The sequence below is a fragment of the Pantherophis guttatus genome, chromosome 2 (assembly GCF_059756535.1).
Source record: "Pantherophis guttatus breed Tessera chromosome 2, ASM5975653v1, whole genome shotgun sequence".
Lineage (NCBI taxonomy): Eukaryota > Metazoa > Chordata > Lepidosauria > Squamata > Colubridae > Pantherophis > Pantherophis guttatus.
In genome coordinates this window covers 19,114,612-19,139,239 of record NC_142064.1, presented here as the reverse complement: position 1 = coordinate 19,139,239, position 24,628 = coordinate 19,114,612, and the positions used below count along the sequence as shown (strand labels likewise).

The 24,628-nt window shown below is 40.3% G+C and overlaps 1 protein-coding gene across 1 annotated transcript; it reads left to right on the top strand.

The window, feature by feature from the left end:
• Positions 1–24,628, top strand: LMAN1 (lectin, mannose binding 1). Its single transcript, XM_034442441.3, has 13 exons — positions 1–473; positions 5,926–6,080; positions 6,397–6,504; positions 6,634–6,695; positions 10,166–10,265; positions 11,872–11,995; positions 13,193–13,251; positions 15,492–15,624; positions 16,503–16,696; positions 16,803–16,873; positions 19,984–20,140; positions 20,804–20,925; positions 22,881–24,628. The coding sequence occupies exons 1-13, from the start codon at positions 239–241 to the stop codon at positions 22,915–22,917; spliced, it is 1,557 nt and encodes a 518-aa protein (XP_034298332.2). The 5' UTR covers positions 1–238; the 3' UTR covers positions 22,918–24,628.

Below are 24,628 nucleotides of genomic sequence, written 5' to 3'. Positions count from 1 at the left end.
GGAAAAAGCACCGAGCGACCGTTAAACAGCCAAGTCCGAAATAACCGCTCTTCCGCCCCCGCCCACTTGCTTCGTTTTCGGGGCGTGGCCTGGAAGGCGTGGCTAACGACGCCACGCCCTCTGAGCAAGCTACCGTATTCCTTGCCCTTTGGCCGCGGGAGGCACCGCCCTTCTGGCGGCCGGACCAATCAGCGAGCGCCCTGTTGGCCAAGCCGGGTTCCATGCAGCAGAGTCCAAGATGGTGGCGCTGAGGGCTCGGAAAGATGGCTCAGCGGCGAGGAGGCTCTTGGTCGCCGCGTGTCTGTGCCTGAGCAGCCGCTTCCTCTCCCCGGCAGACGCCACAGGGCAGGCGGAAGGCGGCGGCGCTCCCGGCGCGGCGGCGCCTCACCGGCGGTTCGAATACAAGTACAGCTTTAAGGGTCCGCACTTGGTGCAGCCGGACGGATCGGTGCCCTTCTGGGCGCATACGGGCAGTAAGTAGCCCTCGTTCCCAAAAAGGGGAAGGCGGGTCTTCCTTTGACCTTGCGATCGGCTCGGGAATCTATTCTGAAGGATCAGCGATTAGCCTCGGAGCGCAGCTCGGGAAGGGAGGAGCGCCTCTGGGCATACGCAGAGTGCAGCTGGCTTGTATTCACGGCTCAGCTTGGCTTATCAGGGGCTCGTGATTGGTTTATAAGTCAAGGAAGAGATTTCTCTTAATAGGAACATGTCAAAACGATTTAGGGAAGTGTAAAAACAAAATCTCGATTCTTTCTTGCATCATCATTTCATGCATTTAAAATTATGTTTACACTTATATCTGTCATAAAATACATGCTTGACGAAATACAAATAAATAAATAAATCATCGTCTTATCTCTAAGAGTAACATCCAGCTTTTGTGGGCTGTTGCCTCATCTTTTTTTAATACAAATGGTGGGTAAAGGAATGGACATTTTCCTTTCTCAATCCCAGAGGTGGGTTGGGTTGGGATGAGAGAGAGAGTGACTGGCCCAAAGTTACAATTTTTTATTTTTTTTGGTCTGGGTTTAAAGAATTATAAAGTATTCTTTCACAACTTGCCCTTCAGGGATAAATAGTGCAATAAATCCTGTGATCTGGATATGATCCAGCAAGGTGTTTCTTAACGGGAGTGAATCCTGTTAATCACTCTTGGACCATTAGCTCAAACATATTGCCTTCTCCTGTGCAGATTTATCTTCTAAATCTCAAATTCCTTGCCTTTGAGGATAGAAATCAGCAACGGAAAAGTGATGACTTGATCCAGAATTTCTCTACCTGGCAAAAGCTGAAGTTCCTCTGCTTGATGTTTCCCAAAGGTGCTTTTTTAAAGAGGCAATTGGATTTTCTTTGGGACAACCTGGATGACTGAGAATCTCCTTAGGCATTTAGCTCTGCTTGATGAGGATATCTGGAAAAGAAAACCAGTTTGCTGTAGTAGTTACGGTACTGGCCTAGAACCCAAGAGATTGTTGAGTGCTGGTCCCACTTTAGGCATGAAAGTCAGCTGGGTGACTTTGGACCAGCTGCTCTCTGTCAATCCAGCCTAAATCTCCTTTGTTGTTCTGATGAAAATAGGAGTAGGGAGGAGTATTAGGAATGTTTGTCACCCTTAGTTGTTTATAAAGATAATAAAGGCAACATACAAATAATAAATTTGATGCTTTGAGTAGATAAGCATTGGTCCACATTACCAATGTTTCGGAGCAACCTAATACAAACACCAGGGTAAGTAGGACACAAAAAGTTCTTGGGCAGATGTACTCCTATTCAAATAAACTCAGATTGACCATAGTATTGTATACCAGTGTTTTTCATACTTGGCTACTTTAAAATGTATGGACGACAACTCCCAGAGTTTTCCTGGCTAGGGAAATCCATACACCTTTTGAAAAACACTGCTCTATAAAAAAATAACGATTTTTGCAACATATGATATAGTGAGTATATGATTACTGTTCCAAGTGATCATATACTCCCCATATCATATATAGCAAGAATTGTTGTTGATTTTTTATAGTCTCTTGCTGCAGATTCCATGAAGTCTCATGTTGGATTATTGGAATGAGAATTCTCAAAAAAATCTTGACTCTTTTATACTAATAGAGATACTCTTTTCATTACTCTCAAATCCTGCAAGTAGCCCCTCCTCCTAGAATTCATATTCCATACTTATTTAATATTGTCATTGAAAAATATAAAAGTTATCTTTCTCCTTCTTGAGAAACTAAATTAATTGAAGTCAAACTTTTAAATCTCTCATATTTGAGAAGTCTCCCAACAATTTTCCATTATAGTGGGAGTTAGCATTCCTGGCACTTTTGCTTTTGTGGCATAATGTATGGGCACAGGTACCATAATGCTTTATTGTTTATGATGTGCTTAAATTATAATTTGTAAAAAGATTTAGGTCTTCAGGGCCTGCTGGTAGAGTAACTTTATTTCAGCTATTTATTGTTTCCATTGGAAATTCTGCTGCTTTCTAAGTGTGAATGTGTTTCAGTAAGAGGTCTTTGGATCCCTGGTTCCTTCAGGGAATTAAATTCATTTTTTTCCTTGCTCTGTTTTGGAATTACTATATTATATAAGATGGCTTGTTTCAAAGATATTGAAACAATATCTTTTTGCCTTTACTCTTTATAGCTAGAAGTGTCTTTTGTCTGTGTTCGTGTTCACATGTGACTGCAGGACGATAGTTTATATTCTGCCATATGGCTAGGATTCAAGTGAACAGATGGCAAATTGTGCTCCATTGGATATAGCAACTTTAGCATAATAACATGCTTCAATTTCTTCTTTATCTTATCTAGATTTGAAGTTAAAGATCAGATTTTGCAGAGTGACTTGTTCATATATGTCATATAGGGTGCAAATATCAAAGTGTGACTGAATATCTTACGTTCATACAACAAGTAAAACTAAGCTGATGTCTTTAGTTTTTTGTCTGTCAATCATTTCTTGCCATTCAGTTTCCTATTCTTGAGTAGCTGACCCAAATTTTGGAATTGACAGAATAAACTCTGGCTATATGGTGATTCGTCACGATCTATAGCAGGTGTGTCTTGGCAACTTTAAGACTTGTGGACTTCAATTTCCAGAATTCTGAATTGAAATCTACAGTTCCCAAGGCTGGACACCCCTTATCTGTAGAATGAGAGGCTGCCTTGCCCTGCTTTACATATGATCCGAACACCCATTCCTGGTAAAACTTTTGAATTGTTTATCCATCGTGGTTTATAATAAATTGTTTATCTTAAATGGTTGTTACTTTTGAGCTCTGTTTTTGGTGGACAACTGATTCTAGGCTTTGCTTTTTTAAAAAAAGTATCATGTTGACTTTTTGTTACTGATTAAATCAACACTTGAAATAGCAAGCAAATTACCTTTGATATTAACTCCAATTATTGGACAAAAGCTAGCATTTAACCTAATAGCCTTTTAAGTTAGAACTGAAGAACAGTTAAAGAAGTGCTTTGTTAATCTTTAAAACAATTTGGAACAATATTGAGAAAGATTCCTCAGCTACACAAATTGTTGCTCATTATCACATTTCCTAACACCTCCCAGAATATAGTATTGGAATTGAAGAGCAAGATTTGGTATGTGTTTACTGCAATCTGCAAAATGTAATATAAATCCATATTGTGATCTACAGCCAGCCAGCCTGCCTTTCATTTATGAAAATTGATCCTTTGAAATCTGTTTTCTAGACCAGGGATCCCCAATCCCTGATCCGTGGACCAGCACCAGGTCTCAGCATGCCAGAAACCGGGCCACGCAAACAAGCTAAGCCCCATCCATGGGATGCAGGCAGCACATGAAACCACACACCCCGTCGTTCCGGGGAAAATCTTCTCTCCACCAAACCGGTCTCTAGTGCCCCAAAGGTTGGGGGCTGCTGCTCTAGACTGTGTATAGTAGCTTAGCTTGGGAACAGCACAATTTGTGTGTGTGTTTTTCCCCACTGTGATAAGATTAGGAATTTCTTTGGATTAGGTCCTAAATTCCTTTAATCTCGATGATTCTGAATACATTATCTGCCTCTGCAAGACTAATGCAGAGCTTAACCAATACGAAAGAAACAAGAGTGCCGAAATCTTATTTATTTCATTTTGCTTGTTAATTCGGATGAGTCAGAGAGAAGCAAGCCACCCAGAATCACTCACTGAGGTCCAGGGCCCAGTGGGGCTGTGAACCTGGATGTTGCCAAGCAAAGTCCTGACTTTCTGATATGCTACATTGACAGCACTGTTTAATGCTACTTCGTTCTTGCTTGGATGTGCCTGGTTCATGCCAGATCTAACTCTACAGTGTCCACAAACTAATTGTTTGGTTTCCACGTCCCAGATGTATAATGTGTCTTAGGAGTAAAGTTGGCTGGAAGCTACAGTCTTAACTTTGCATCTCAAGACTTAAAATGGAGACCTAACATCAAAAACATCATCAAAAAAGCACAACAAAAGAATGTTCCTTCTGCGCCAACTCAGAAAGCTCAAACTGCCCAAGGAGCTGCTGATCCAGTTCTACAGAGGAATTATTGAGTCTTGTCATCTGCACCTCTATAACTGTCTGATTTGGCTCTGCAACCCAACAAGACAGACACAGACTTCAACGGATAATTAGAACTGCAGAAAAAAACAATGGCTACCAACCTGCCTTCCATTGAGGACCTGTATACTGCACGAGTCAAAAAGAAGGCTGTGCAAATATCTACAGACCCCTCGCATCCTGGACATAAATTTTTTTAACTTCTACCCTCAAAACGACGCTATAGAGCACTGCACACCAGAACAACTAGACACAAGGACAGTTTTTTCCCGAATGCCATCACTCTGCTAAACAAATAATTCCCTCAACACTGTCAAACTATTTACTAAGTCTGCACTACTATTAATCTTCTCATCGTCCCCACCACCCATCTCCTTCCGCTTTTTTTTTTTTTAATTTGATTTATATGCCGCCCTTTGGAGACTCAGGGCGGCTTACAATGCGTTAAGCAATGGCCTTCATACTTTTGTATATTTTTACAAAGTCAGCTTATTGCCCCCACAAACTGGGTCCTCAATTTACCTACCTTAGAAAGGATGGAAGGCTGAGTCAACCTTGAGCCTGGCAAGATTCGAACTTACTAATTACAGACAGCTGGAGTTAAATTACAATGCATTAGTCTGCTGAGTTATCCGGGTTCCTATGACTGTTATGACTGTATGACTGTAATTTTGTTACTTGTATCCTTACAATTTATATTGATATTGTTTCCTGATTGTTTATTTGTACCCTATGACTATCATTAAGTGTTGTACCTTATGATTCTTGATGAACGTATCTTCTTTTATGTACAGTGAGAGCATACGCACCAGAGACAAATTCCTTGTGTGTCCAATCACACTTGGCCAATAAAGAATTCTATTCTATTCTATTCTATTCTATTCTATTCTATTCTATTCTATTCTATTCTATTCTATTCTATTCTATTCTATTCTATTCTATTCTATTCATCTCGAGTTACAAAAGCACTCCCCAGCTCAGAAATTTCTTTTAAATTTGAAACCTGGGAATTGACTTGGAAAATAGCTATTTCTGAACTTTTAAAGTTCAGATTTTAAAATCTCGAGTGCTTTTGTATTTGTGATGACTAGCCTTGTTCATTGTGGTCAATGGTATACAGGTAGTCTTTGAATTACAACCATAATTGGGATTGAAATGCCATCACTAAGTGATGCAGTTGTTAAGTGAGTCTTTCAGCCCCACAAGGTTGTTATGGGCAAAATAGGAGAAAGGAATATTAAGTATGTTTGCTAGCTTGAGTTATTTATTAAAAAAAAAAAAAAGATGGCAGGATAAAAAAAATAAATAATTTTTTGGAATTCTTTTGACAAGTATGGTTTTTAACATATTACTAAAAATGGTGAACTTCCTTTTCAGATGCTATCCCCAGTGCTGATCAGATCAGAATAACTCCTTCATTAAAAAGCCAAAGAGGATCCGTATGGACAAAAAGCAAATCCATATTTGAATACTGGGAAATTGAAGTGACCTTCCGTGTGACTGGAAGAGGGAGAGTAGGAGCTGATGGATTGGTACGTAATACCAGCTGCAATTTGCAAATGCTGGGTTAGAGGTTAGCAAGCCCACGTCCGAGACCCAAGTGCTGCTGCGTGATGGGCTAAACTCTTGTCATTTGCTCCAGCTCCTTGATGGGGGCAGGAAAGGAGCCCCCATGGGTTCCTGGTAATGGGCAATGGTGATGTCACCAACTAATCCTTTCAACCCAGAAGCGCCTTAAATGGCGCCACGGACCTGAACGGGACAGGAATGGGACGGGAGTTTGCAAATGTGGTGATTGCATGAATTGGAGTGTCTACAATTTGCTTTGATCTTCATGTATCTGCACAGGCAATCTGGTATACTGAAGGACAAGGATTAGATGGCCCAGTTTATGGTGCGGCAGATAACTGGAATGGTGTTGGCATCTTCTTTGACTCCTTTGACAACGACGCAAAGGTTAGTGAGAAACCATTGAAGGATATGCTATGGGTTGAATTTTAAATAACTTTTTCGGGACCTACTTGGTTTTTCAGTCTTCGTATCCTGTCCTATCTTCATGCTGGTTTTTATTTCCTTCCATCGCAGAAAAACAACCCTGCAGTGATTATTGTCGGCAATAATGGCAAGCTCCATTATGACCATCAAAAGTAGGTTGCATTTGATCTGATCTATCTTCATTTTCCATAAGAAAAAGAATATCTATTTATATATAAATTTATTTATTTATTTATTTATTGAATTTCTATACCGCCCTTCTCCCGAAGGACTCAGGGCAGTGAACAGAATAAGATTTCATATACATATAATATATTTTTTTTTAACAGTAAATAAAAAATTGAGTCAACTTGGTGTATCTGCTAAAACCTTGGCATAGAATTTAGATGTTTATGCTAGCCCTGCTTGTTGAAACAGAAAGGTCTTCAGGGCATGTCAGAAAGTGCGAAGTTCTGGGATTATTCGTATTCCAGGGGGTATTTTGTTCCAAAGAGTAGGCGCCCCCATGGAGAAGGCTCTCTCCCTTGGAACTACTAGACGACATTGTTTTAATGATGGTACTATGAGTAGGCCTACTCTGTGAGAGCGTATTGGTTGGTGGGAGGTTATCAGTTGCAGCAGGTGGTCTCATAAGTACTCAGGTCCTAAGCCATGGAGCACTTTAAAGGTAAGAACCAACTCCTTGAAGCGCACTCGGAAGGCCACCAGAAGCCAGTGCAGCTCACGTAGAAGAGGTGTTACATGTGAGTGCCATGTTGCTCCCATAATTACTCGCACGGCCGCATTCTGGACCAGTTGGAACTTCCGGGTGCACTTCAAGGGGAGCCCCATGTATATATGATTTGATGTCTATCTATTAAATTTTTGCTGAGTGGATAGAAGAAATAACTTTGATTCCCAAAGATTGGAAAGTTATAAAGTAGAGTCCACAGAAACGTAACTATTAGTACTGCTTCATTTATTTATTTTTCTTAAGTTATGAACTTACCTTCATGATAGCTCTCAGTGGGGTACAGTAATAAAGTCATTATTTTAAAAAGTACAAGTAGAAAAGTACAGGTGAGTGGAACAAGGAAGACCATTCTAAAAACAATATAGCACATGGGGACCTCCTGCATTCTAGAAAGAGTGCAGAGAAGAGCAACAAAGATGATTAGGGGACTGGAGGCTAAAACATATGAAGAACTATTGCAGGGATTGGGTATGTCTAGTCTAGTGAAAAGAAGGACTAGGGGAGACATGGCAGTGTTCCAATATCTGGGGGGCTGCCACAAAGAAGAGGTGGGGGATTCAAACCTATTTGTCAAAACAGCTGAAAGCAGGAGAAGAAACAATGGATGAAAACTAATCAAGGAGAGAACCAATCTAGAACCAAGGCAAAATTTCCTGACGGAACAATTAAACAGTGGAAGGACTTGCCTCCAGAAGTTGTGGGTGCTCCAACACTGGAGGTTTTTAAGAAGAGATTGGACAACCATTTGTCTGAAATGGTATAGGGTTTCCTACCTAGGCAGGGGGTTGGACTATAAAACCTCCAAGGTCTTTTCCAACTCTGTTATTCTGTTATTTTAAGGGCTCTTTTAAACATGGTCAGTGTGGGGGCCAGACAGATCTCAGGGAGAAGGTTGTTCTGGAGGGGAAATGCTACAAAGATAAAATTTACTTCCTAGGTCCCATCACACAACTGATTAACTGATGGAATCTGGTGCATACAGGATGGGCAGGTAGAGAGAAGGTCCCTTAGATTGCCAGTCCCTATACTGGTGATAAGTAGCAGTTTTGGTTAACAGGAAGCCTACTGGGAACCAGCATAGTTTGCAAAGCAAAGATGTTCCACGATGTGGATATCCACGGTTGCCTGTGTCTCTACGTTCTAGACCAGTTACTGCTTCTCAGTGGTTTTCAAGGGCAGCTCCATGTAGGGCAGATTACAGTAGTCCGCTCATAAGGTGACCAAAACATGAGCAGTTGAATTGGCTTGAAAATGCATTTCTTGGTCCCCAGTCCAAGTGGTAGAACTTCAATTGCTAGAGCAGTTTAGATCATTTTTGTCACTTGTCTCTAAAGTGAAATTCCATCCCACTTTCTTATCCTTCCCATCAAATTCTTGGCTCAATTCCTCTTTGCCACACTATTCCTTGCTCTGCCATCTCCTCAGCTCATATTTCACCCCCTTCTCATCATGTATGGTCACAATGCCAGTCTTTTGCTACCCTCACCATGAAATGCCAGTCTAACTAAGGACATACCCAGTGCTTGTAATCTTGCAGCTGCCCAGATTGTTAATTCTGGGAGTAGCGGTCTTTTCAGAAGGTTTATCCATTGTTCCCAATGGAACTATGTTTATTTGTTTCATGAACCTTCCCCCATCCATTCCAGTTTCAAAACTGACATCTTAATGATGAATGTGTGCTGATGCATGCCACAGTAAACAATAACCAGACTTCCTCTTAATCCAGGTTTAGATCATATTAAGCATTTCAGTTATGAGTTAAGGTGTTGTTTGGTGAAATTGTAGTTTTTATTCATTGAATACAAGTAGTCTTCAATTTACAACCATTCACTAAGTGACCATTCAAAATTAACAACCAAAAAAAAAAAAAAAACCCTGCAAAAACTTACCTTTGACCGGTCCTCACATTTATGACCATCGTATCATCCTTAGAGTCTCATGATCAAAACTCAAGTGCTTGGCAACTGGCATGTTTTTACAATGGTTGCGATGTCCCAGAGTCGTCTGATCACCATTTGTGACCTTACCAGCAGGTTCCCAAAAGTCAATGGGGGAAACCAGATTCACTTAATGACCACGGATTCAGTGAACAACCACAGGGATTCACTTAAAAATCATGGCAAAAAGGGAAAATGGAAATTCTAGTCCCAATTATGGTCGTAAATCAAGCACTACTTATAGACTGCTTCTATTTTATACTATTCAGATGGACCATACAATAGTGGCCAAAATTGAAGAAACCTTTTGGGAAAAGTGTATATTCTAAAACTAGCTAATAACACCACTATTTTTTTTGAGTGGTACCATAAAATTATATATCAATGGAAAGATAATCTAATCAGGAATGTAATGCAATAACCTTTATGAAGGATTTGCTCTTAGAATAGCAGTCGCAGTATGAAGAAGAAAAGTGAAAAATGTAGAAAAAATGAGATATACAAAAATTATCACCATGTCAGTTAATACTTAGTTGGGTAACCTTTAGCATGAATTACGGCCTTATAATGTCTTCCCATGGAGTGAACCAAGTCCTTTCGTTCTGCAGCTGTTATCATGTGAAACCAAGATCGAATGACTGCTTCTATTAACTGGGTTTTATTGCTGGGTCACTTCTGACTAACACATTTCTTTAGTGGGCTCCATAGATTTTCAATGGGGTTAAGGTCTGGGCTATTCCCAGGCCATTCCAGCAGTGGAATAGGATTATCTTGAAATTCCAAAAAAAAAAAAAAAAGTGTTATTAGCCATCAAACCTCAAAAATACACTTTTCCCAAAAGGTTTCCACAATTTTGGCCACTACTGTATGTCATGTACATGGGTCTTTAATGTTTGTCTGTGGATTATCCTGACTGCTAAATTTGTATTGATAAGATGTTTCTGTTTTGAAGTGATGGGTCCACACAAGCGTTGGCGTCATGTCAAAGAGATTTTCGTAACAAGCCTTATCCCATCCGTGTGAAGGTTGTTTACTATCAGAAGACACTATCTGTAAGTAATTTCAGCTCTCCTCATACTTTCCTGTGTGTATATTTAATGTGTTTATGAATAACAGGAACCCATGAGTTAAAAGTATACTTTGGAAGTTCGGAAGAGAAGTCTGGCAGTCCTAATGTATCACAATTGATTAAGATCTTTCAGAACTTGTGAAATGTTTTTTGCATTGCTTAAAAGTTTGAGAGATAAATAATTGGGGTTCTGCAGCATAGGAAAATAATTTATATTAACTGCCTCCAATTTGAAAACCTGTAGCGAAATGGTTCCCAGTTGCTTTTTTGAATGAATAAAGTATAAGTGGTCGACCTCCGCTGGAGTTTATATGCTGGAAAGAAAGAAATATTTCTAATAAATGAAGAGTGAAATTGTATTCTCAGTCTCAAGGCAAAGCTTGAGACCCAGAAACAGACTGTTTTATCTTGGAGGACAAAAGAGATTTTTCATGTACTTTAAAATAACATTTTGGCTGAGGATGATAATTGAAAAAAGTCATTTGTCTGACATAATTTAGTATTGCTACTCAAATGATTTAGGTCATAGGACTGGGTGGAAAAGTCTGAGTTGTCTGATTCAACTGACTGAGCTACATACAGATCAACTAGGTGGACCAATGTCTATAGAGATTCTTAGTCATCCATGTCATGGTCCTCCCAAAAGTGCTTTTCCAAAAGGCAACTGGACTTTCTTGGTTTTTTTCCTTGAAAACCTTTCACTTCTCATCCAAGAAGCTTCTTCAATTCATAGACCAATCCTGTCCAACCTGCAGTCCATGGGCTGCATGCGGCCCTGGATAGCTAGTAATGCGGTCCCACACGATTGTAAATTTTTAACATAATAGAGGTGGAACTCTTGCCTCACAATCAGGAGGTTGGGAGTTCGATCCTAGGTAGAGGCAGATGTAGGGTCTCCTGCTTGGGCAGGGGGTTGGACTAGATGACCTGCAAGGTCCCTTCCAACTCTGTTAATCTGTATCTGTATTATGTGATTTAGTAATAGCAATAACAATTAAGACTTATATACTACTTCACAGTGCTTTACAGCCCTCTCTAAGCAGTTTACAGAATCAGCATATTGCCTTCAACAATCTGGGTCCTCATTTTATCCACCTCGGAAGGATGGAAGGCAGAGTCATCCTTGAGCCTGGTGAGATTTGAACTGCCAAATTGCAGGCAGCCAGTAGTCAGTAGAAGTAGCCTGCAGTGCTGCATTCTAACCACTGCACCACCACGGCTCTTTATATTTATATACATTAACTATATTATATATTTCATACGCAATCCAAAACAATTCCTCTTCACTCTGTGCTGTTTCATATAGAGTAAGTAACCACACTACAGGCCATCGCTGTGCAGAAACCATTTTACTAGAGAGTGAGTACTACAACAGGAACAGGAAATGCATCAGAGGAACAGTATGAATCCTAGAGTGGCAATGTGATACAGGAAACAACTACAGTAGAGAGGAATGGTAGAGCTGCATATAAGGTAGACATAATACCTATAACGTGCAGCCCAGGCAAGCCAAACTTGGAAAACCATGAGATAGATAATTGGCCTAATTCTGTATCCAGTGACTTCATCTCTGTCTCTTTTCTTCCAAGGTATTAATAAACAATGGCTTTACTCCAGACAAAGAAGACTATGAGTTTTGTGCCAAAGTTGAAAACATGGTGCTGCCTCTTCAGGGTTACTTTGGCATCTCTGCAGCAACGGGTGGCCTCGCAGGTGATTTTACCATTCAGGTTACCTCCCCATTGATGATTTTGCCCAGGAAATGATTTCTCTCGTTGGGATAGATAGAGTCAAAATGCCTGCAGATTTAATATCTGTTAAAAAAAAACCTGAGACTGGCACAAAGATGGTAGTCTTTCTGGGTGGCAACAGAAAAATTAAGTAGACTAAGTGTATGGGATCAAACCATTGTCCTCTTGGCACTTGTTTACACCAGGTAGAAGATGACAGACGTGTCCTTTTCAGCCACACCCTAATCTCAATTGAAGGTGTGTTTAAAGGACTGGGTATTCTCAGAAAGAATTCACTTTTCTTTTTAATGTCCATTAACATCTCAGACTGCTTTCAAATGTGTCCAAGTCATTGTTCCATGGATCTCGTAGGAGAGGACTGCGGTTTAGAGGAATGTAAACCCAAAGGAGCAGTGATACCTTGGAACCTAGTTATGTACTGGTATAAGGCAATGTCTCTCAACCTTTAGCCAATTTAAAATGTCTGGACTTCAACTCCTATAATTCCCCAACCAGCAATGCTGGCTGAGGAATTCTGGGAGCTGAAGTCCAAGTTGGCCAAGGTTAAGAAACATTGAACCAAAGTGTTTGACTTAACTTCTCGAATGAAAAGGAAATGCCGTGACTGAAATCCAGACCATGAGATATTTTGGATGACCAATATTTGAAATTCACCTTTAAATCTGCAGAGAACTAGAATCTGCCTTTGTGATTGAGCAATTTTTTAAATCAATGTACAAGGTCTGCCAAATCATTTATTGAACCTAGAATTGTAGGAAACTCCTTTGTCTCCTTACCTTCTGCTTTTTATCCAATGCAACCTTATGATAAATACGCACAACTGGTTTGGACATTTATCTATCTATGTATCTATCTTCAGGCATAAATTTCCTCCTCTATGGTTAGAAAAGCATAGTTGCTAGAATGAGGAGTGAAAGTTAATTCACGTTTACTTGCTGTTGTTTGATGTGGATCCCATTTTATTAGTCCACAGTTAATGAAGATGTGTTGCCAATTTTGGCCATAGACAAACATTCACCCAACATTCCTAATGTTGGCCTTTGTGTTCCTGGCCTTATAATGCGTGAAATAAGATGTTTTTTAGATTGCTAAGTCATTCTACTGAGTTAGCATAATGTAGACTAATTCTTTTGACACATTTCTGATTTTTTTTATCTAGACGACCATGATGTTTTGTCATTCTTGACATTTCAGTTGACAGAGCCTGGCAAAATGACGGTAGGTATCTTTGGATTATATATTTGTTCTGCATGCTCATTAAGAATATGCAGAGCGAGCATTTGCAATAAAACAGGATAGTAATCTGCAGTTAGGTTGCAAATCAACTATGTTGAATCTTTGAGTAGAGTATCTTTCCTTTTTAGAAAAATAATCTTTTTTTTTTTAAAGGCTAATTCTAGATTTCTGATAGAATTATAGACTTGCAGTATATGTTTTGTGGTCTTTCCATCTTTTTTAATTATGCCAGGAAAACGTGGAAGATTAGAGAGGTCGAAAACGAAAGTCAGTACTAGCTGTTCTTTAACCATATTCAGGCAGTGGTCATCACACAATTATGTTTCCAGAAGGAGGAGAATGAAGCTTTATTCACCCAGATCTCTCCTCCTCGTTTCATCTTCCTTGTTGGCCCTGCTTTTTCTTGGCACTAAAGCAGCAGATCAGAAGTTAGTTCAGAAGAAGTTACCAGTGCACAGACTAGTAGTCGCCCAGAGTCCCTAGGGAGTTGGGCGGCATAGAAATGCGACTAATAAATAAATAAATAATAAATAAATAGTCTTGGACTTAAAATCGGTCACATAGCAACCGCTTGAAGTTCCAGCAGACCTACCGGGGTGGGGGCAGAAGAGTTACAACCCAGATCCAAAGTTCTGACAGTCATCATCCCCCCCAAGATGTCTGTGAGGTTCTCAATTATCCAAGTCATGTTATCCAGTTACGACTGTGATGGCTAGGCTCCATTATGGTTGTCCCAAAAAGTTGTCCTTTTTTCAAGAGGCAACTGGACTTTCTGGGTGTGTGTGTGTGTGTGTTTTTCTTTGAAGACGTTTCGCTTCAAACTCTCTAAAAGGATGCAAATGACCAGCTGTCTGTAAGGAACACAAATCCTTCCATTCCCCACCATCGAGTCAGAGCTGAAGAAGCTTCATGGATCAGAAGCGAAAAGTCTTCAAAAAGAAAAACCAGAAAGTTCAGTTGCCTCCTGAAAAAGCCCCTTTGGGGTCCCCCCATGACCTCATTTCCGGTTCTTGATTGCACTTAGAGCAGTAAGCCACTTAAAGCACTAGGGCTGTATTTACAGCATCCTGCAGTCATATGACCACATTTTATGACAGTTTTCCTGAAAAGCAGCATTAAGTTCCAGTTTTTGGCACCCATAGCAAAGCATTGGTTTGCTTAACGACCACAGCATTCACATATCAACCAGGCTGATTTGCTTAATCGTGCGACCAACCCATTTTACGACCATTATGAGTTATGACTGTGATGGCTAGACTCCATTATGGTTGTCCCAAAGGTGCTTTTTCAGGAAGCAACTGGACTTTCTTGTTTTTTCTTTGAAGACGTTTCGCTTCTCATCCAAGAAGCTTCTTCAGCTCTGACAGGATAGTGGGGAATGGAAGGAGTTATATTCCTTGCAGACAGCTGGTCATTTTGCATCCTTTTAGAGAGGTTGATGCGAAACGTCTTCAAAGAAAAAAACAAAAAACCAGAAAGTCCAGTTAACCTCCTGAAAAAGCACCTTTGGGACAACAATGACCTGGATGACTAAGAATCTCTACAGACCTCCATTATTTATTTATTTATTTATTGGTTCAATTTATATGCCGCCCTTCTCCGGAGACTCAAGGCGGCTTACAATGCGTTAAGCAATAGCCGTCATACTTTTGTATATACCTGCTTAGTAGCTATTGCCCCCCCCCCCAAGCGGTGTTCTTTTTTATACAAAGTCAGTTTATTGCCCCCACAATCCGGGTCCTCATTTTACCTACCTCGGAAGGATGGAAGGTTGAGTCAACCTTGAGCCTGGTGAGATTTGAACTTGCAGTAATTGCAGGCAGCTGGCAGCTAAGTGCTACTTAACAGCACTTTAGTCCGCTGCACCACCAAGGCTCCTAAACTGAGTTATGGTTGTAACTCAAGGACTCTGTACACTTCTTATGCATTTAGAGGCTTGGTTCAGCAGAATCTGGAATAGCATGGGTAAAACAAACACCCTGCTTCAGACTTTTCTCATCTTATAAGTGACAGGATAAAGTCTGGCAGGAAATAAGAGGTAACAATCTGGGAATACTGCCTCATAGTTCCCTTTACATAAAGGCAAACAGGTAGCGCGTATGAGCCCATCCAGCTTCTTCGAACTGTTCCTTGGAAGCCCCAAAATGTTAACTCAGAGTGCCCGATGCCAATAGTGCTTGTCAAATTTTAGGATGCCTTTTTATTCAGAATTGATTTCATAGCCTCCACCAGATGCAGACATTGCTGAAAAGGACAAAGAGAAATATCAAGAAGAGTTTCAGCATTTCCAGCAAGAGTTGGACAAAAAGAAAGAGGAATTTAAGAAAGAGCATCCGGACATGCAAGGCCAGCCAAGTAAGTAGTCAAGTGATAAACTCGATGTAGAAAGCCAAGTCTTCATTGAAAGAATTGCTTTTCTAAATGGGCATTCTTTCTGGTCTGTTGGCAAACAAGATTTTTTCCTAGACAGTCCATGTGAGAATGACTAGAGCAGTGTTTCTCAACCTTGGAAGCTTGAAGATGGGTGGACTTCAACTCCCAGAACCCCCCAGCCAGCAGCGCTGGCTGGGGGATTCTGGGAGTTGAAGTCCACCCATCTTCAAGCTTCCAAGGTTGAGAAACACTGGACTAGAGGATCCTGTAGTTCTATGATTTTCACAAGGGAATACAGAGGGGAAAATGAAGAAATGATCTTTGCTTTGCAATGCATTCAGTCTGCTATACGCACCAGTTCCTTTAGCACAGTGATGGCTAACCGTTTTGCCGTCGTGTGCCAATACAGGGGCACAGGGGGTTTGCACACGTGCGTGCCCACACCCATAATTCAATGCGCCCTGCACATGTGTGCGTGACCCACCCACCCCCTCTCCCCCCGCTTTTGGCACGTGACGGCCCGGTAGGCTCGTTTTTCACCCACCCTATCTTTCCTTTGAAATTGAAATTCTTCATTCATTCACTTGGACCCAAGTGCTTTTAACTTCACTGACTCATAAATGGGATTTATTTCAGGCACAGGTGTGTATAGACCTAATGCTATTAATGAAACATCTCAAGTAGACAAATCTTATTTAGAACTGCTTTTGTGCTTCCCTCTGACTTGTGTGTGTTACTGAGAACACCTTAGTTAAACTCACATCAAAATACAGCAAGTGGTTAAGTATATGTTTATATGCAGTTATGTTGGAATCATTTGACCCACCAGAATGTCCCACTTGTGTGGTTTTGTTTTAAAGTGGAAGATATCTTTGAGACGGTGAGTGATCGTGAGCTGAGACAGATCTTCGAAGGCCAAAATCGAATTCACCTGGAAATAAAACAGCTCAACAGGCAATTAGACATGATTCTGGATGAACAGAGAAGATACGTCGCTGCGGTAACAGAAGAGATTTCCAAAAGAGGATCAAATGTCCCTAGCCATCAAGGACAGGTATATTGTTGGTACACATGTTACACAGGTCACAATTCTGTATTTTGACAGTTTTGTACTTTTCACTAACAGTTCTGTTCTCTGTTTCTTTTCTATTTTTTTATAGGCTTCCCAGTTAGAACTTGACAATATCGTAAAAACTCAAGAAGAGGTTCTGAGACAAGTTGGGGAAATGAAGTAAGGATTCGTATGTGAAAGACATAATATACCAGCTTATGTCCAACAGAGGTTTCACATTATTATATAAGATTGTTGTTGAGGTGTGAACTACTCAATGGTGAATTACCGTCGCCGTCCATCGCTGCTCTGCCTATTGCTGCTTCCGCACGCTCCATTTTCAGCCTATGCACGTCCTGTTTTTGGCCCGTTCCATGTGGCGGGGATCATTGCCGACGCCACCTATCCCCGCTACCTGGAACAGGCCAAAAACAGGATGTGTGGAGGCTGAAAATGGGGTGCGTGGAGGCGGTGATAGGCGGCAGCAGTGATGGATGGTGGCGACAGGCTGTGGCGATTCCTGCAGCCTGGAACAGCTGATAGGCAGTATTCTGGGAAGCCGATCCAACCGCCAATCAGCTCCTCGTGCCAAATCAGGCTGTGCTGAAGCTGACCAGGTTGTTTGCTGCCAGGAGGTAAATTGCTGGGAGGCAGAGGCCGAAGGGTGGGAGCTGGCGGGTGGGAAAGGCTTCGGCAACATTCGTTGTATAAGATGCATAGATATTTCCACCCACTTTTTTGGGGGGTGGGAAGTGCTTCTTATACACCGAACAATACGATAGTTCCCTTTCTTTTTTGCTTATTGAAATTCCACACTTTCTGTTTATTCTTTGATGGCCTATCCATATACAAGTTTGTTTGTTTGTTTGTTTAAATGACTCTTACCAGTGTAGCAAATGCATTTGAGGTCCTTGTTGCAGTGCATGGGTAAACAAAGTCATATAACGTATTATGATGGAGTGAAAGGAGGATAGGAGCCTGTGGTATCTACCATGTTTGCAGGAGAACATCTGTGGGTTGAAATTTATTGAAGTTGGAAGAGAGGTTGAGATAACGATTTGCCTAAGTTCTGGTTTCCTTACTGAAGAAAAGATGGCTCCTAAACTGTTGTATTTTGGAGTGCTTGTCCAGCAAGCATTTCCTCTGGCTATTTTATACCAGTACTAGTTTCAGGGTGTTTTATGGATATAGTTAGAGAGCATGTATTAACTTTTCCTTCCAAGATTGTGAATTTTATGCGGTGAAAATTAAGCGAGGACTTTCTGAGCACTGATTTCACAAAGAGAGAATGAAGGGAGGAGAGAAAGCAGGGAGAGGGGAGGAAAGGAAAGGAAAGGAAAGGAAAGGAAAGGAAAGGAAAGGAAAGGAAAGGAAAGGAAAGGAAAGGAAAGGAAAGGAAAGGAAAGGAAAATACTCCCTGCCAGCTTCCTGCAGGGAGTCAAAGTCAACCCACAATTTCTCTATTTAGGAACAATCTCTGAAATGTTGACCCAGTGGGGCAAGAGTTGGCTAGTAAATTCTATTATGTGCCCTGCAGTCTTTAATGCTAAAGATGCAAGCTGGGTACCATTCGTTATACAAAAATACTACTGTGTCCTGGAAAGATTTAAAAAACAACAACCCACACTCTCCCCATCAGATTCAGCTGCAGTTTTTCGAGCATTCTGATCAAATTGGGAAGATGAGTTTCCCTCTGAAGTTTTCAACAATTGATCAATTCAACAATAAGATCAATTGGATCTTAAGCAACCTAAGCAACCCATAAAGACAGTTTTAATACTGTGTACAAAAGCACACTGACTGTCATTTTCCCCCTGCATATTTTTATGTTGCAAATTTTAAGAGATGTCCCTGGTTATTTAGCCTGGGAAATCCAACAGTAAAACTCTTGCTAAAAATGAAAAAGTCTCTGCTACGATGTCAAAAGGATTTAAAAAATAATATACTAATTGTGCCCATAGTGATTTTTTTTAACTTGGTCACTTGCTTTTTGGAGAGAAAGTAAATGACACGTCCAGGGATGAAGCTGAAAGCCAAGAAAGCAAAATTCCACATAATTGGGTAATAATGATAATTTAGGTAATGAAAAGCTAGGTGTAGCTTAAATTGTTATTAATTCTTCCAGTGTGTATCTTTTCTCACAAACTCACTGGGACCTTTAAACAATGTCTGAGATTTTAAAAAATTATATGTTTACATCTACAAATCAATACAATTTTCTTCAAGTCATTTTTCCCCATGTTTTTTAAGAAAAGTAATAATTACCCTGATTATAAATTTCCATAGAAACATTAAAACCTATGAAAAGTACATGACATTTCCTTAGATAAATAACTTGGTAAATTATCAAATTCTTGTGCAGTATATTTTGTTACAAAAAGTATAATTATGGTTATACAATAACAGCTTTTATTTAACTCCAATTATACTTATGCCTGAAGTATTCTGTTTGGCTGTTATTTTTCAAAACATTGGTCTTTATAAGTTTTTGGATACTGGAGTTCATCAGAAAAAAAACCACCCTATTATTTAAGCTGATTATTATCTATAAATGCTTAGCAATTTTTTAAAGCAAATCTGTACTTTTAATTGAGATCTTTCTGTCCCAACTAATGTGAAACTTTAGCTCAGATGTTCTTTTTAATTTGTTTCCTTTATATGTACAGTTCTGTGGGTTCAAGAGGCAGTTCAGTTCAGTTTTTTAAGAAACTTTTTTTAGAAAATCTGTATTTTTAGTTGAGATCTTTCTATCTCAACTAATGTGGAACTTTATTTTTAAATAAAGTTGAACTTCAAATTTTTAGAATTTGTTTTTAAAAAATGTATATTTTATGTTTGACATATACCATATTTTTCTGAGTATAAAACACACTTTTCCCCCCCTAAAGGAGGTTGAAAATTTGGGTGTGTCTTATACTCTGAATGTAGCCCCACTCACCTGCCGGCCCCCACCCTTCAGCCTCAGCGTGTCTTCTTCCTGGCTGCAGAGATTGGCACAGACAATGGCTTGCATTTTTGGGCTCCGCACCTTGCGTTTTCAGCCTCCAAACATTCCGTTTGAGAGACGTTTAAGGCTGCGGGGATCGCGCACAACCAGTGAACTAATGTGCTGAAGCTGACCAGGCTAAGGACGCTAGCCAGATGAATACCTCATAGCCAGATTTTTTTTTCCTATTTTCCTCCCCAAAAGCTAAGGTGTGTCCTACGCTCCAAAAAATAGGTATTTATTTTAAATGTTCAGGTGCATTAAATGGCCTCTCTGACGTGAGCATTCTTGACTCTCCTTCCAGAAATTCCATGGGGGAAACTCTGCGTCTAGTCACTGGCATTCAGCACCACCCCGCTTCCTCTGGTGGGATCTACGAAACCACACAGCATTTCAATGACATTAAGGAACATCTCCATATCGTAAAGAGGGATATTGAGCATTTAGTCCAGAGGAACATGGTATCTATTGTTATTTCTGTCCTAGTTTTTTGGGGGGGCGGGGGGGGAGGAAAGGTGTCCCCAAAAGTCAACATGATGGCTGAGACTGGAAAACCCTGCCCCTGTTTAATTGCAAAAATGGCAGAGGTCTTTAATTACATGATTGCAGTTATTTATTGTAACACAGGAATCTTCTCAGACCGATGGTTTAGACCTGGATAAAGCTAGATAAGGTTCAGTGGCATTCAAGGGGAAGGGGTAGACTTTGCTCTCTTGTGCCCACATAGGAATTCCAGACTAATTCCCCATTTGACTCCTCCTCGCCAATTTCTCCCCAACATCCTTCATTTATGACTGCATTTGGCTATCTGCTTCTACCAGAAAGGTTGGCAGTTCGGCAGTTCGAATCCCTAGTACTGTAATACTGCAATAGTAATTGCAATACTGCAATACTTCCCACATTTGCACCTCACCAAAGGCCTCCTTTCATGAAAGAAGGCCCTGGATGGAAGGGCAGTTCATTTGTACTGGTTTTGTCCCTGCTGGCACATGAGAGAAGTCCCTGGTTGCCCTGGCACAAAAGAAGGCCACATGAAAGAAAATTATTTCAATCAAAATGATTTTGAGTACACTCATAGATTCGGCTTGTTGAAAAATCAATTCATTATCTTGTTTGTTTTTCAGCCATCAAATGACAAACCCAAATGTCCAGAGTTGCCACAATTTCCATCATGTTTATCCACAACACACTTCTTTATATTTGTAGCATTCCAGACGCTACTCTTTATTAGTTACATCATGTACAGGTAAGTGTCGACTTGAACATACCTTGCAAACAGGGAGGAGCCTTGAGGAATAGAACTGAATGATTGGCTCAGAAATGAATCTGTGTCTGTTCTAAGCAAGCCCTAAAAATGTCTTGGGGCACATAAAATTAAATTGTAAGAAACACAGAGAGAGAGATGCTGCTTATCCCTGATAACAATGTGTTTAAGATGCTGGTGCCTTGGCACAAATGCACTTTTGTTGTTATGTTTGTGGAGTCTTCGCTATGTAAATGTTTAGGAATTTTCAAAAGTGCATTTTTTAAAATATATATATATATATAATTCACATTCTCACTGTCACATGTAACTATTTAGGATCCTTTTCGGTCTTTTTTGCTATTTAAATTTATTTAAATGTAATTTAAAGATTTAAAGCCCACTCTTGGAATTTTGGGGAACAAGAACCTGTCCTCACCAAAACACTCCCTCATTGAGGAAATGCTTGGTTCTCGCACACTTTAGCAATAGTACTTAGACTTATATACCGCTTCACAGTGCTTTTTACAGCCCTCTCTAAGCGGTTTACCTAGTCAGCCTATTGCCCCCAACAATCTGGGTCCTCATTTTACCCACCTCGGAAGGATGGAAGGCTGAGTCAACCTTGAGCCTGGTGAGATTCGATCTGCCAAATTGCAGGCAGTCAGCAGAAGTAGCCTGCAGTACTGCATTCTAACCACTGCGCCACCACGGCTCTTTAGCAGCCTTTTGAAATCTGCATTCCCAAGGGTGTAGAAAAAGGGACAGGGTGGACAAGATTTTAAGCTCTTTTGCTGTCATGGAAATGCATAAGTGTTGTCCTCTAATCATTTCTCCCTCCCCTCCTTTCTTGGGTCTTAAATATGGGGGTCAAAGCTGGGAGGGGCTCCTGGTTGGGGGGGAGGGGGATTGAACTGAATAAGCTGAAATTGGACCCAGGGGGGTCTGGGTAAAAGTCCCGGGGATGAAGCAAGTCTTTCTTAGCATAGCTTTCAATATAATATTGTTACGTGAATAAAACTTGAGAGGACAAAATATTAAATAAGCCATCTAGTGCTCCTTGAGGAAAGATTGACGTAGAAATGTGTCCTTGGTGCTCTCTGTGCTTGGCTGTTTACTTACAGATGGCTTATTACCTGACCAGGTGATTTAGTTGGGTAATAAAACATCTGCAAGAAAACAATCAAGCTCTGAGAGCACCAAGGACCCCCATAGTTCAACCCTCAGCTACAAATACTCTCTTCTACTGGCAACTAAATAACTTTTTGTAAACGCCTGCAAGGAAAAATAAAGCACCATCTTTTCCAATCCCTTCTGTGAGGTATTTTCCTTTTGCAACACAAAATGGATAGAGTACGTTCTTTATATGTCGCATCGCATGTGTATCTTAAGCACCGAGACACTTACAGGTTGAAAGCATTAGCTGTTCCCTGGGGGGGGGGAACCCAATTGGGGGCTCCTTTGATGTCCCCGGCAGGAGCTGGAACAAAGGACAGGAGCTCACACTGTCCCACAGCAGCACTCGGGTCTCGAACACAAGTTTGCTAACCTCCAACCCAGCGTCCTACCCATGTGAGCCACTGTGCTCCTGACCTTCTACGTCAATCTAATTTAATTATTAGTTTCTCACTATAAGGCATTCGGTGGGAAATAATATTGGTCTAAATGGCTCTGCTTCTGTCAGTCACTTCACTGTGATCTGAAATAATTGTTAATCTTATTTCAGCAGTTAGCCTTAGGTTGGTTTGGAGATCTTGAAGACTAGTGAGCTTAATTATTTCAGATTAAAGTACTAAAAAGGCCATGTTCAGCCCAAGAAGCTTAGGGTGGGGCTGCCCTGTCCCCCCCATCTGAATTCCAGAGCATTCCTGGTTCTGAAAGAGTCACTTATTGAGGCAGACAAAAAGCTTTCTAAAGTCAGTTGAGCTAATGGATTTCTCTTTCTGTTGTGTCTGCAGGAGTCAGCAAGAAGCAGCAGCAAAGAAATTCTTTTGATGGCCTCTCTATTGTGCATTCCAGAGGTGCATGGAAAGCATTGCACTAGTTGGAGAAGAGGGAAGGAAATCCTTTAGTGTTGAAAATGCTTCAATGTTTTAAATTATTGAGTTCTTTCTTAATCAAGTACACCAAATAATGGATTGCGAATGTTATAAAACGGACAGATTCCAAGGCAGAAAAGAGATAAATTCTGTCTTTGAGCATCCAGGAGAAATGGGTGGATGGAAAATACCTTTACTTCATTGTCAAAATACATCCCAAGTAAGGTCTTGGCACAGGAGTATTTCTCACACTTATTTTTTGCATTCTTATTTGGGGAGATCATGGAAGGCATGATCTGTATAATAATAGTTGTGTGTCTCAGAGAGGAAGGAAGGCAGGCAAGGCAAGCGGGCATTAGGATTCTGAAATTGCATCCCACTTTAGAGCTATGAGAGAGTGCAAAAAAATAAAATTAATCATGTAACCTTGTGGGTGGCATTAGATGAGCAGAGTTAGAGATTGCCGATTCAACTTAAAAAAAAATAGTTTTGGGGAAACAGCGATAAGCAGGGGTATGAAATGAGGAACTTGTGAGAACAGCTCAGTCCTTAACGGTGCAATTGTTCTGTGTAGCAAAAGGTAGACGGGAACCAGCTCTTTTTAGCATGTTTTGATACCGTTATTTGTATTCGTTGTATTCACATCGATCGTAACTTTTGTAAAAGTGTTTTTTAATCCCTCTTCAACGAAGAGATCCTAGCTTGCGTGATCTTGAAAGTCATCTGACTTGGGAGAATACGGGACAGCCGTGATCTTCAAAACGTTATCATTGAAATGTTAAAACTCAAACCGAACTTGCATCGAGTTCTTCTTTGGTCCTCTCCAAAGCCAGGGATATTGTTGTATAGACACTGACGGCATCGTTTAAAAACAAAATATTCAGGCTTCTTCTCCTGTTTTTGCTGAACCGGTATTGTTCTTCATCTTCACGTATTCTTAAATCTTGGCCATTTATTATGTAATCCTTCTAAAGGCAGTTCCAGAACAGCAAATGTGATTTTATTCTGCCCTGCATCCTGCCTGTATAATATTGACTTGAAACTTCGTTTTTTTACGTTCGTAGAAATTCTAATGGAATAGCTTTCTCATATTCGTCAAGTGCTCAAATTCCTCTGAACTTAAAATATTAAAAGGCAAGCAATGTTCGCTGTTATCCAGTATTACATATTTTGAAGGCATTGTTTGCAGTTTTGAGAAACAGAACAAATCTATGCAATTCTCCCCCTTTAAAGATATTGGCAGTATTGTGTTAGGATTGATAAACCGGAAGTTTTCCAAGTTTTGAAAAGCATGCAACTGCAGAACACCTTCCTACAACTCACAAGTGAGGACAAATAAGCAGACTTATTTTTCTCAACCCAAATCACTCAAAAGGACCACGATCCATTCTGTTTCACACCAGCAAATGTTTTTACAGGTGCCTTGGACAAATTAAAACCAAATGTATGTTATAAAAATGACCTACTAAATCAACGGTTTGTGCGATTTTGAGTTTTCATTAAAGAAGACACTGCTTTCTTTTGTGCAGAAAAAAAAGTGGATTCTGTTGCATTATTTTTCTTTGGAATATGCTTGGGTCATGATGCAAACCTTGTAGATAAACATCTTTATTTTCTTTTTGACATAATGTGAATCTACCCAGCTGAGAATTAAAATATTGAAGCAA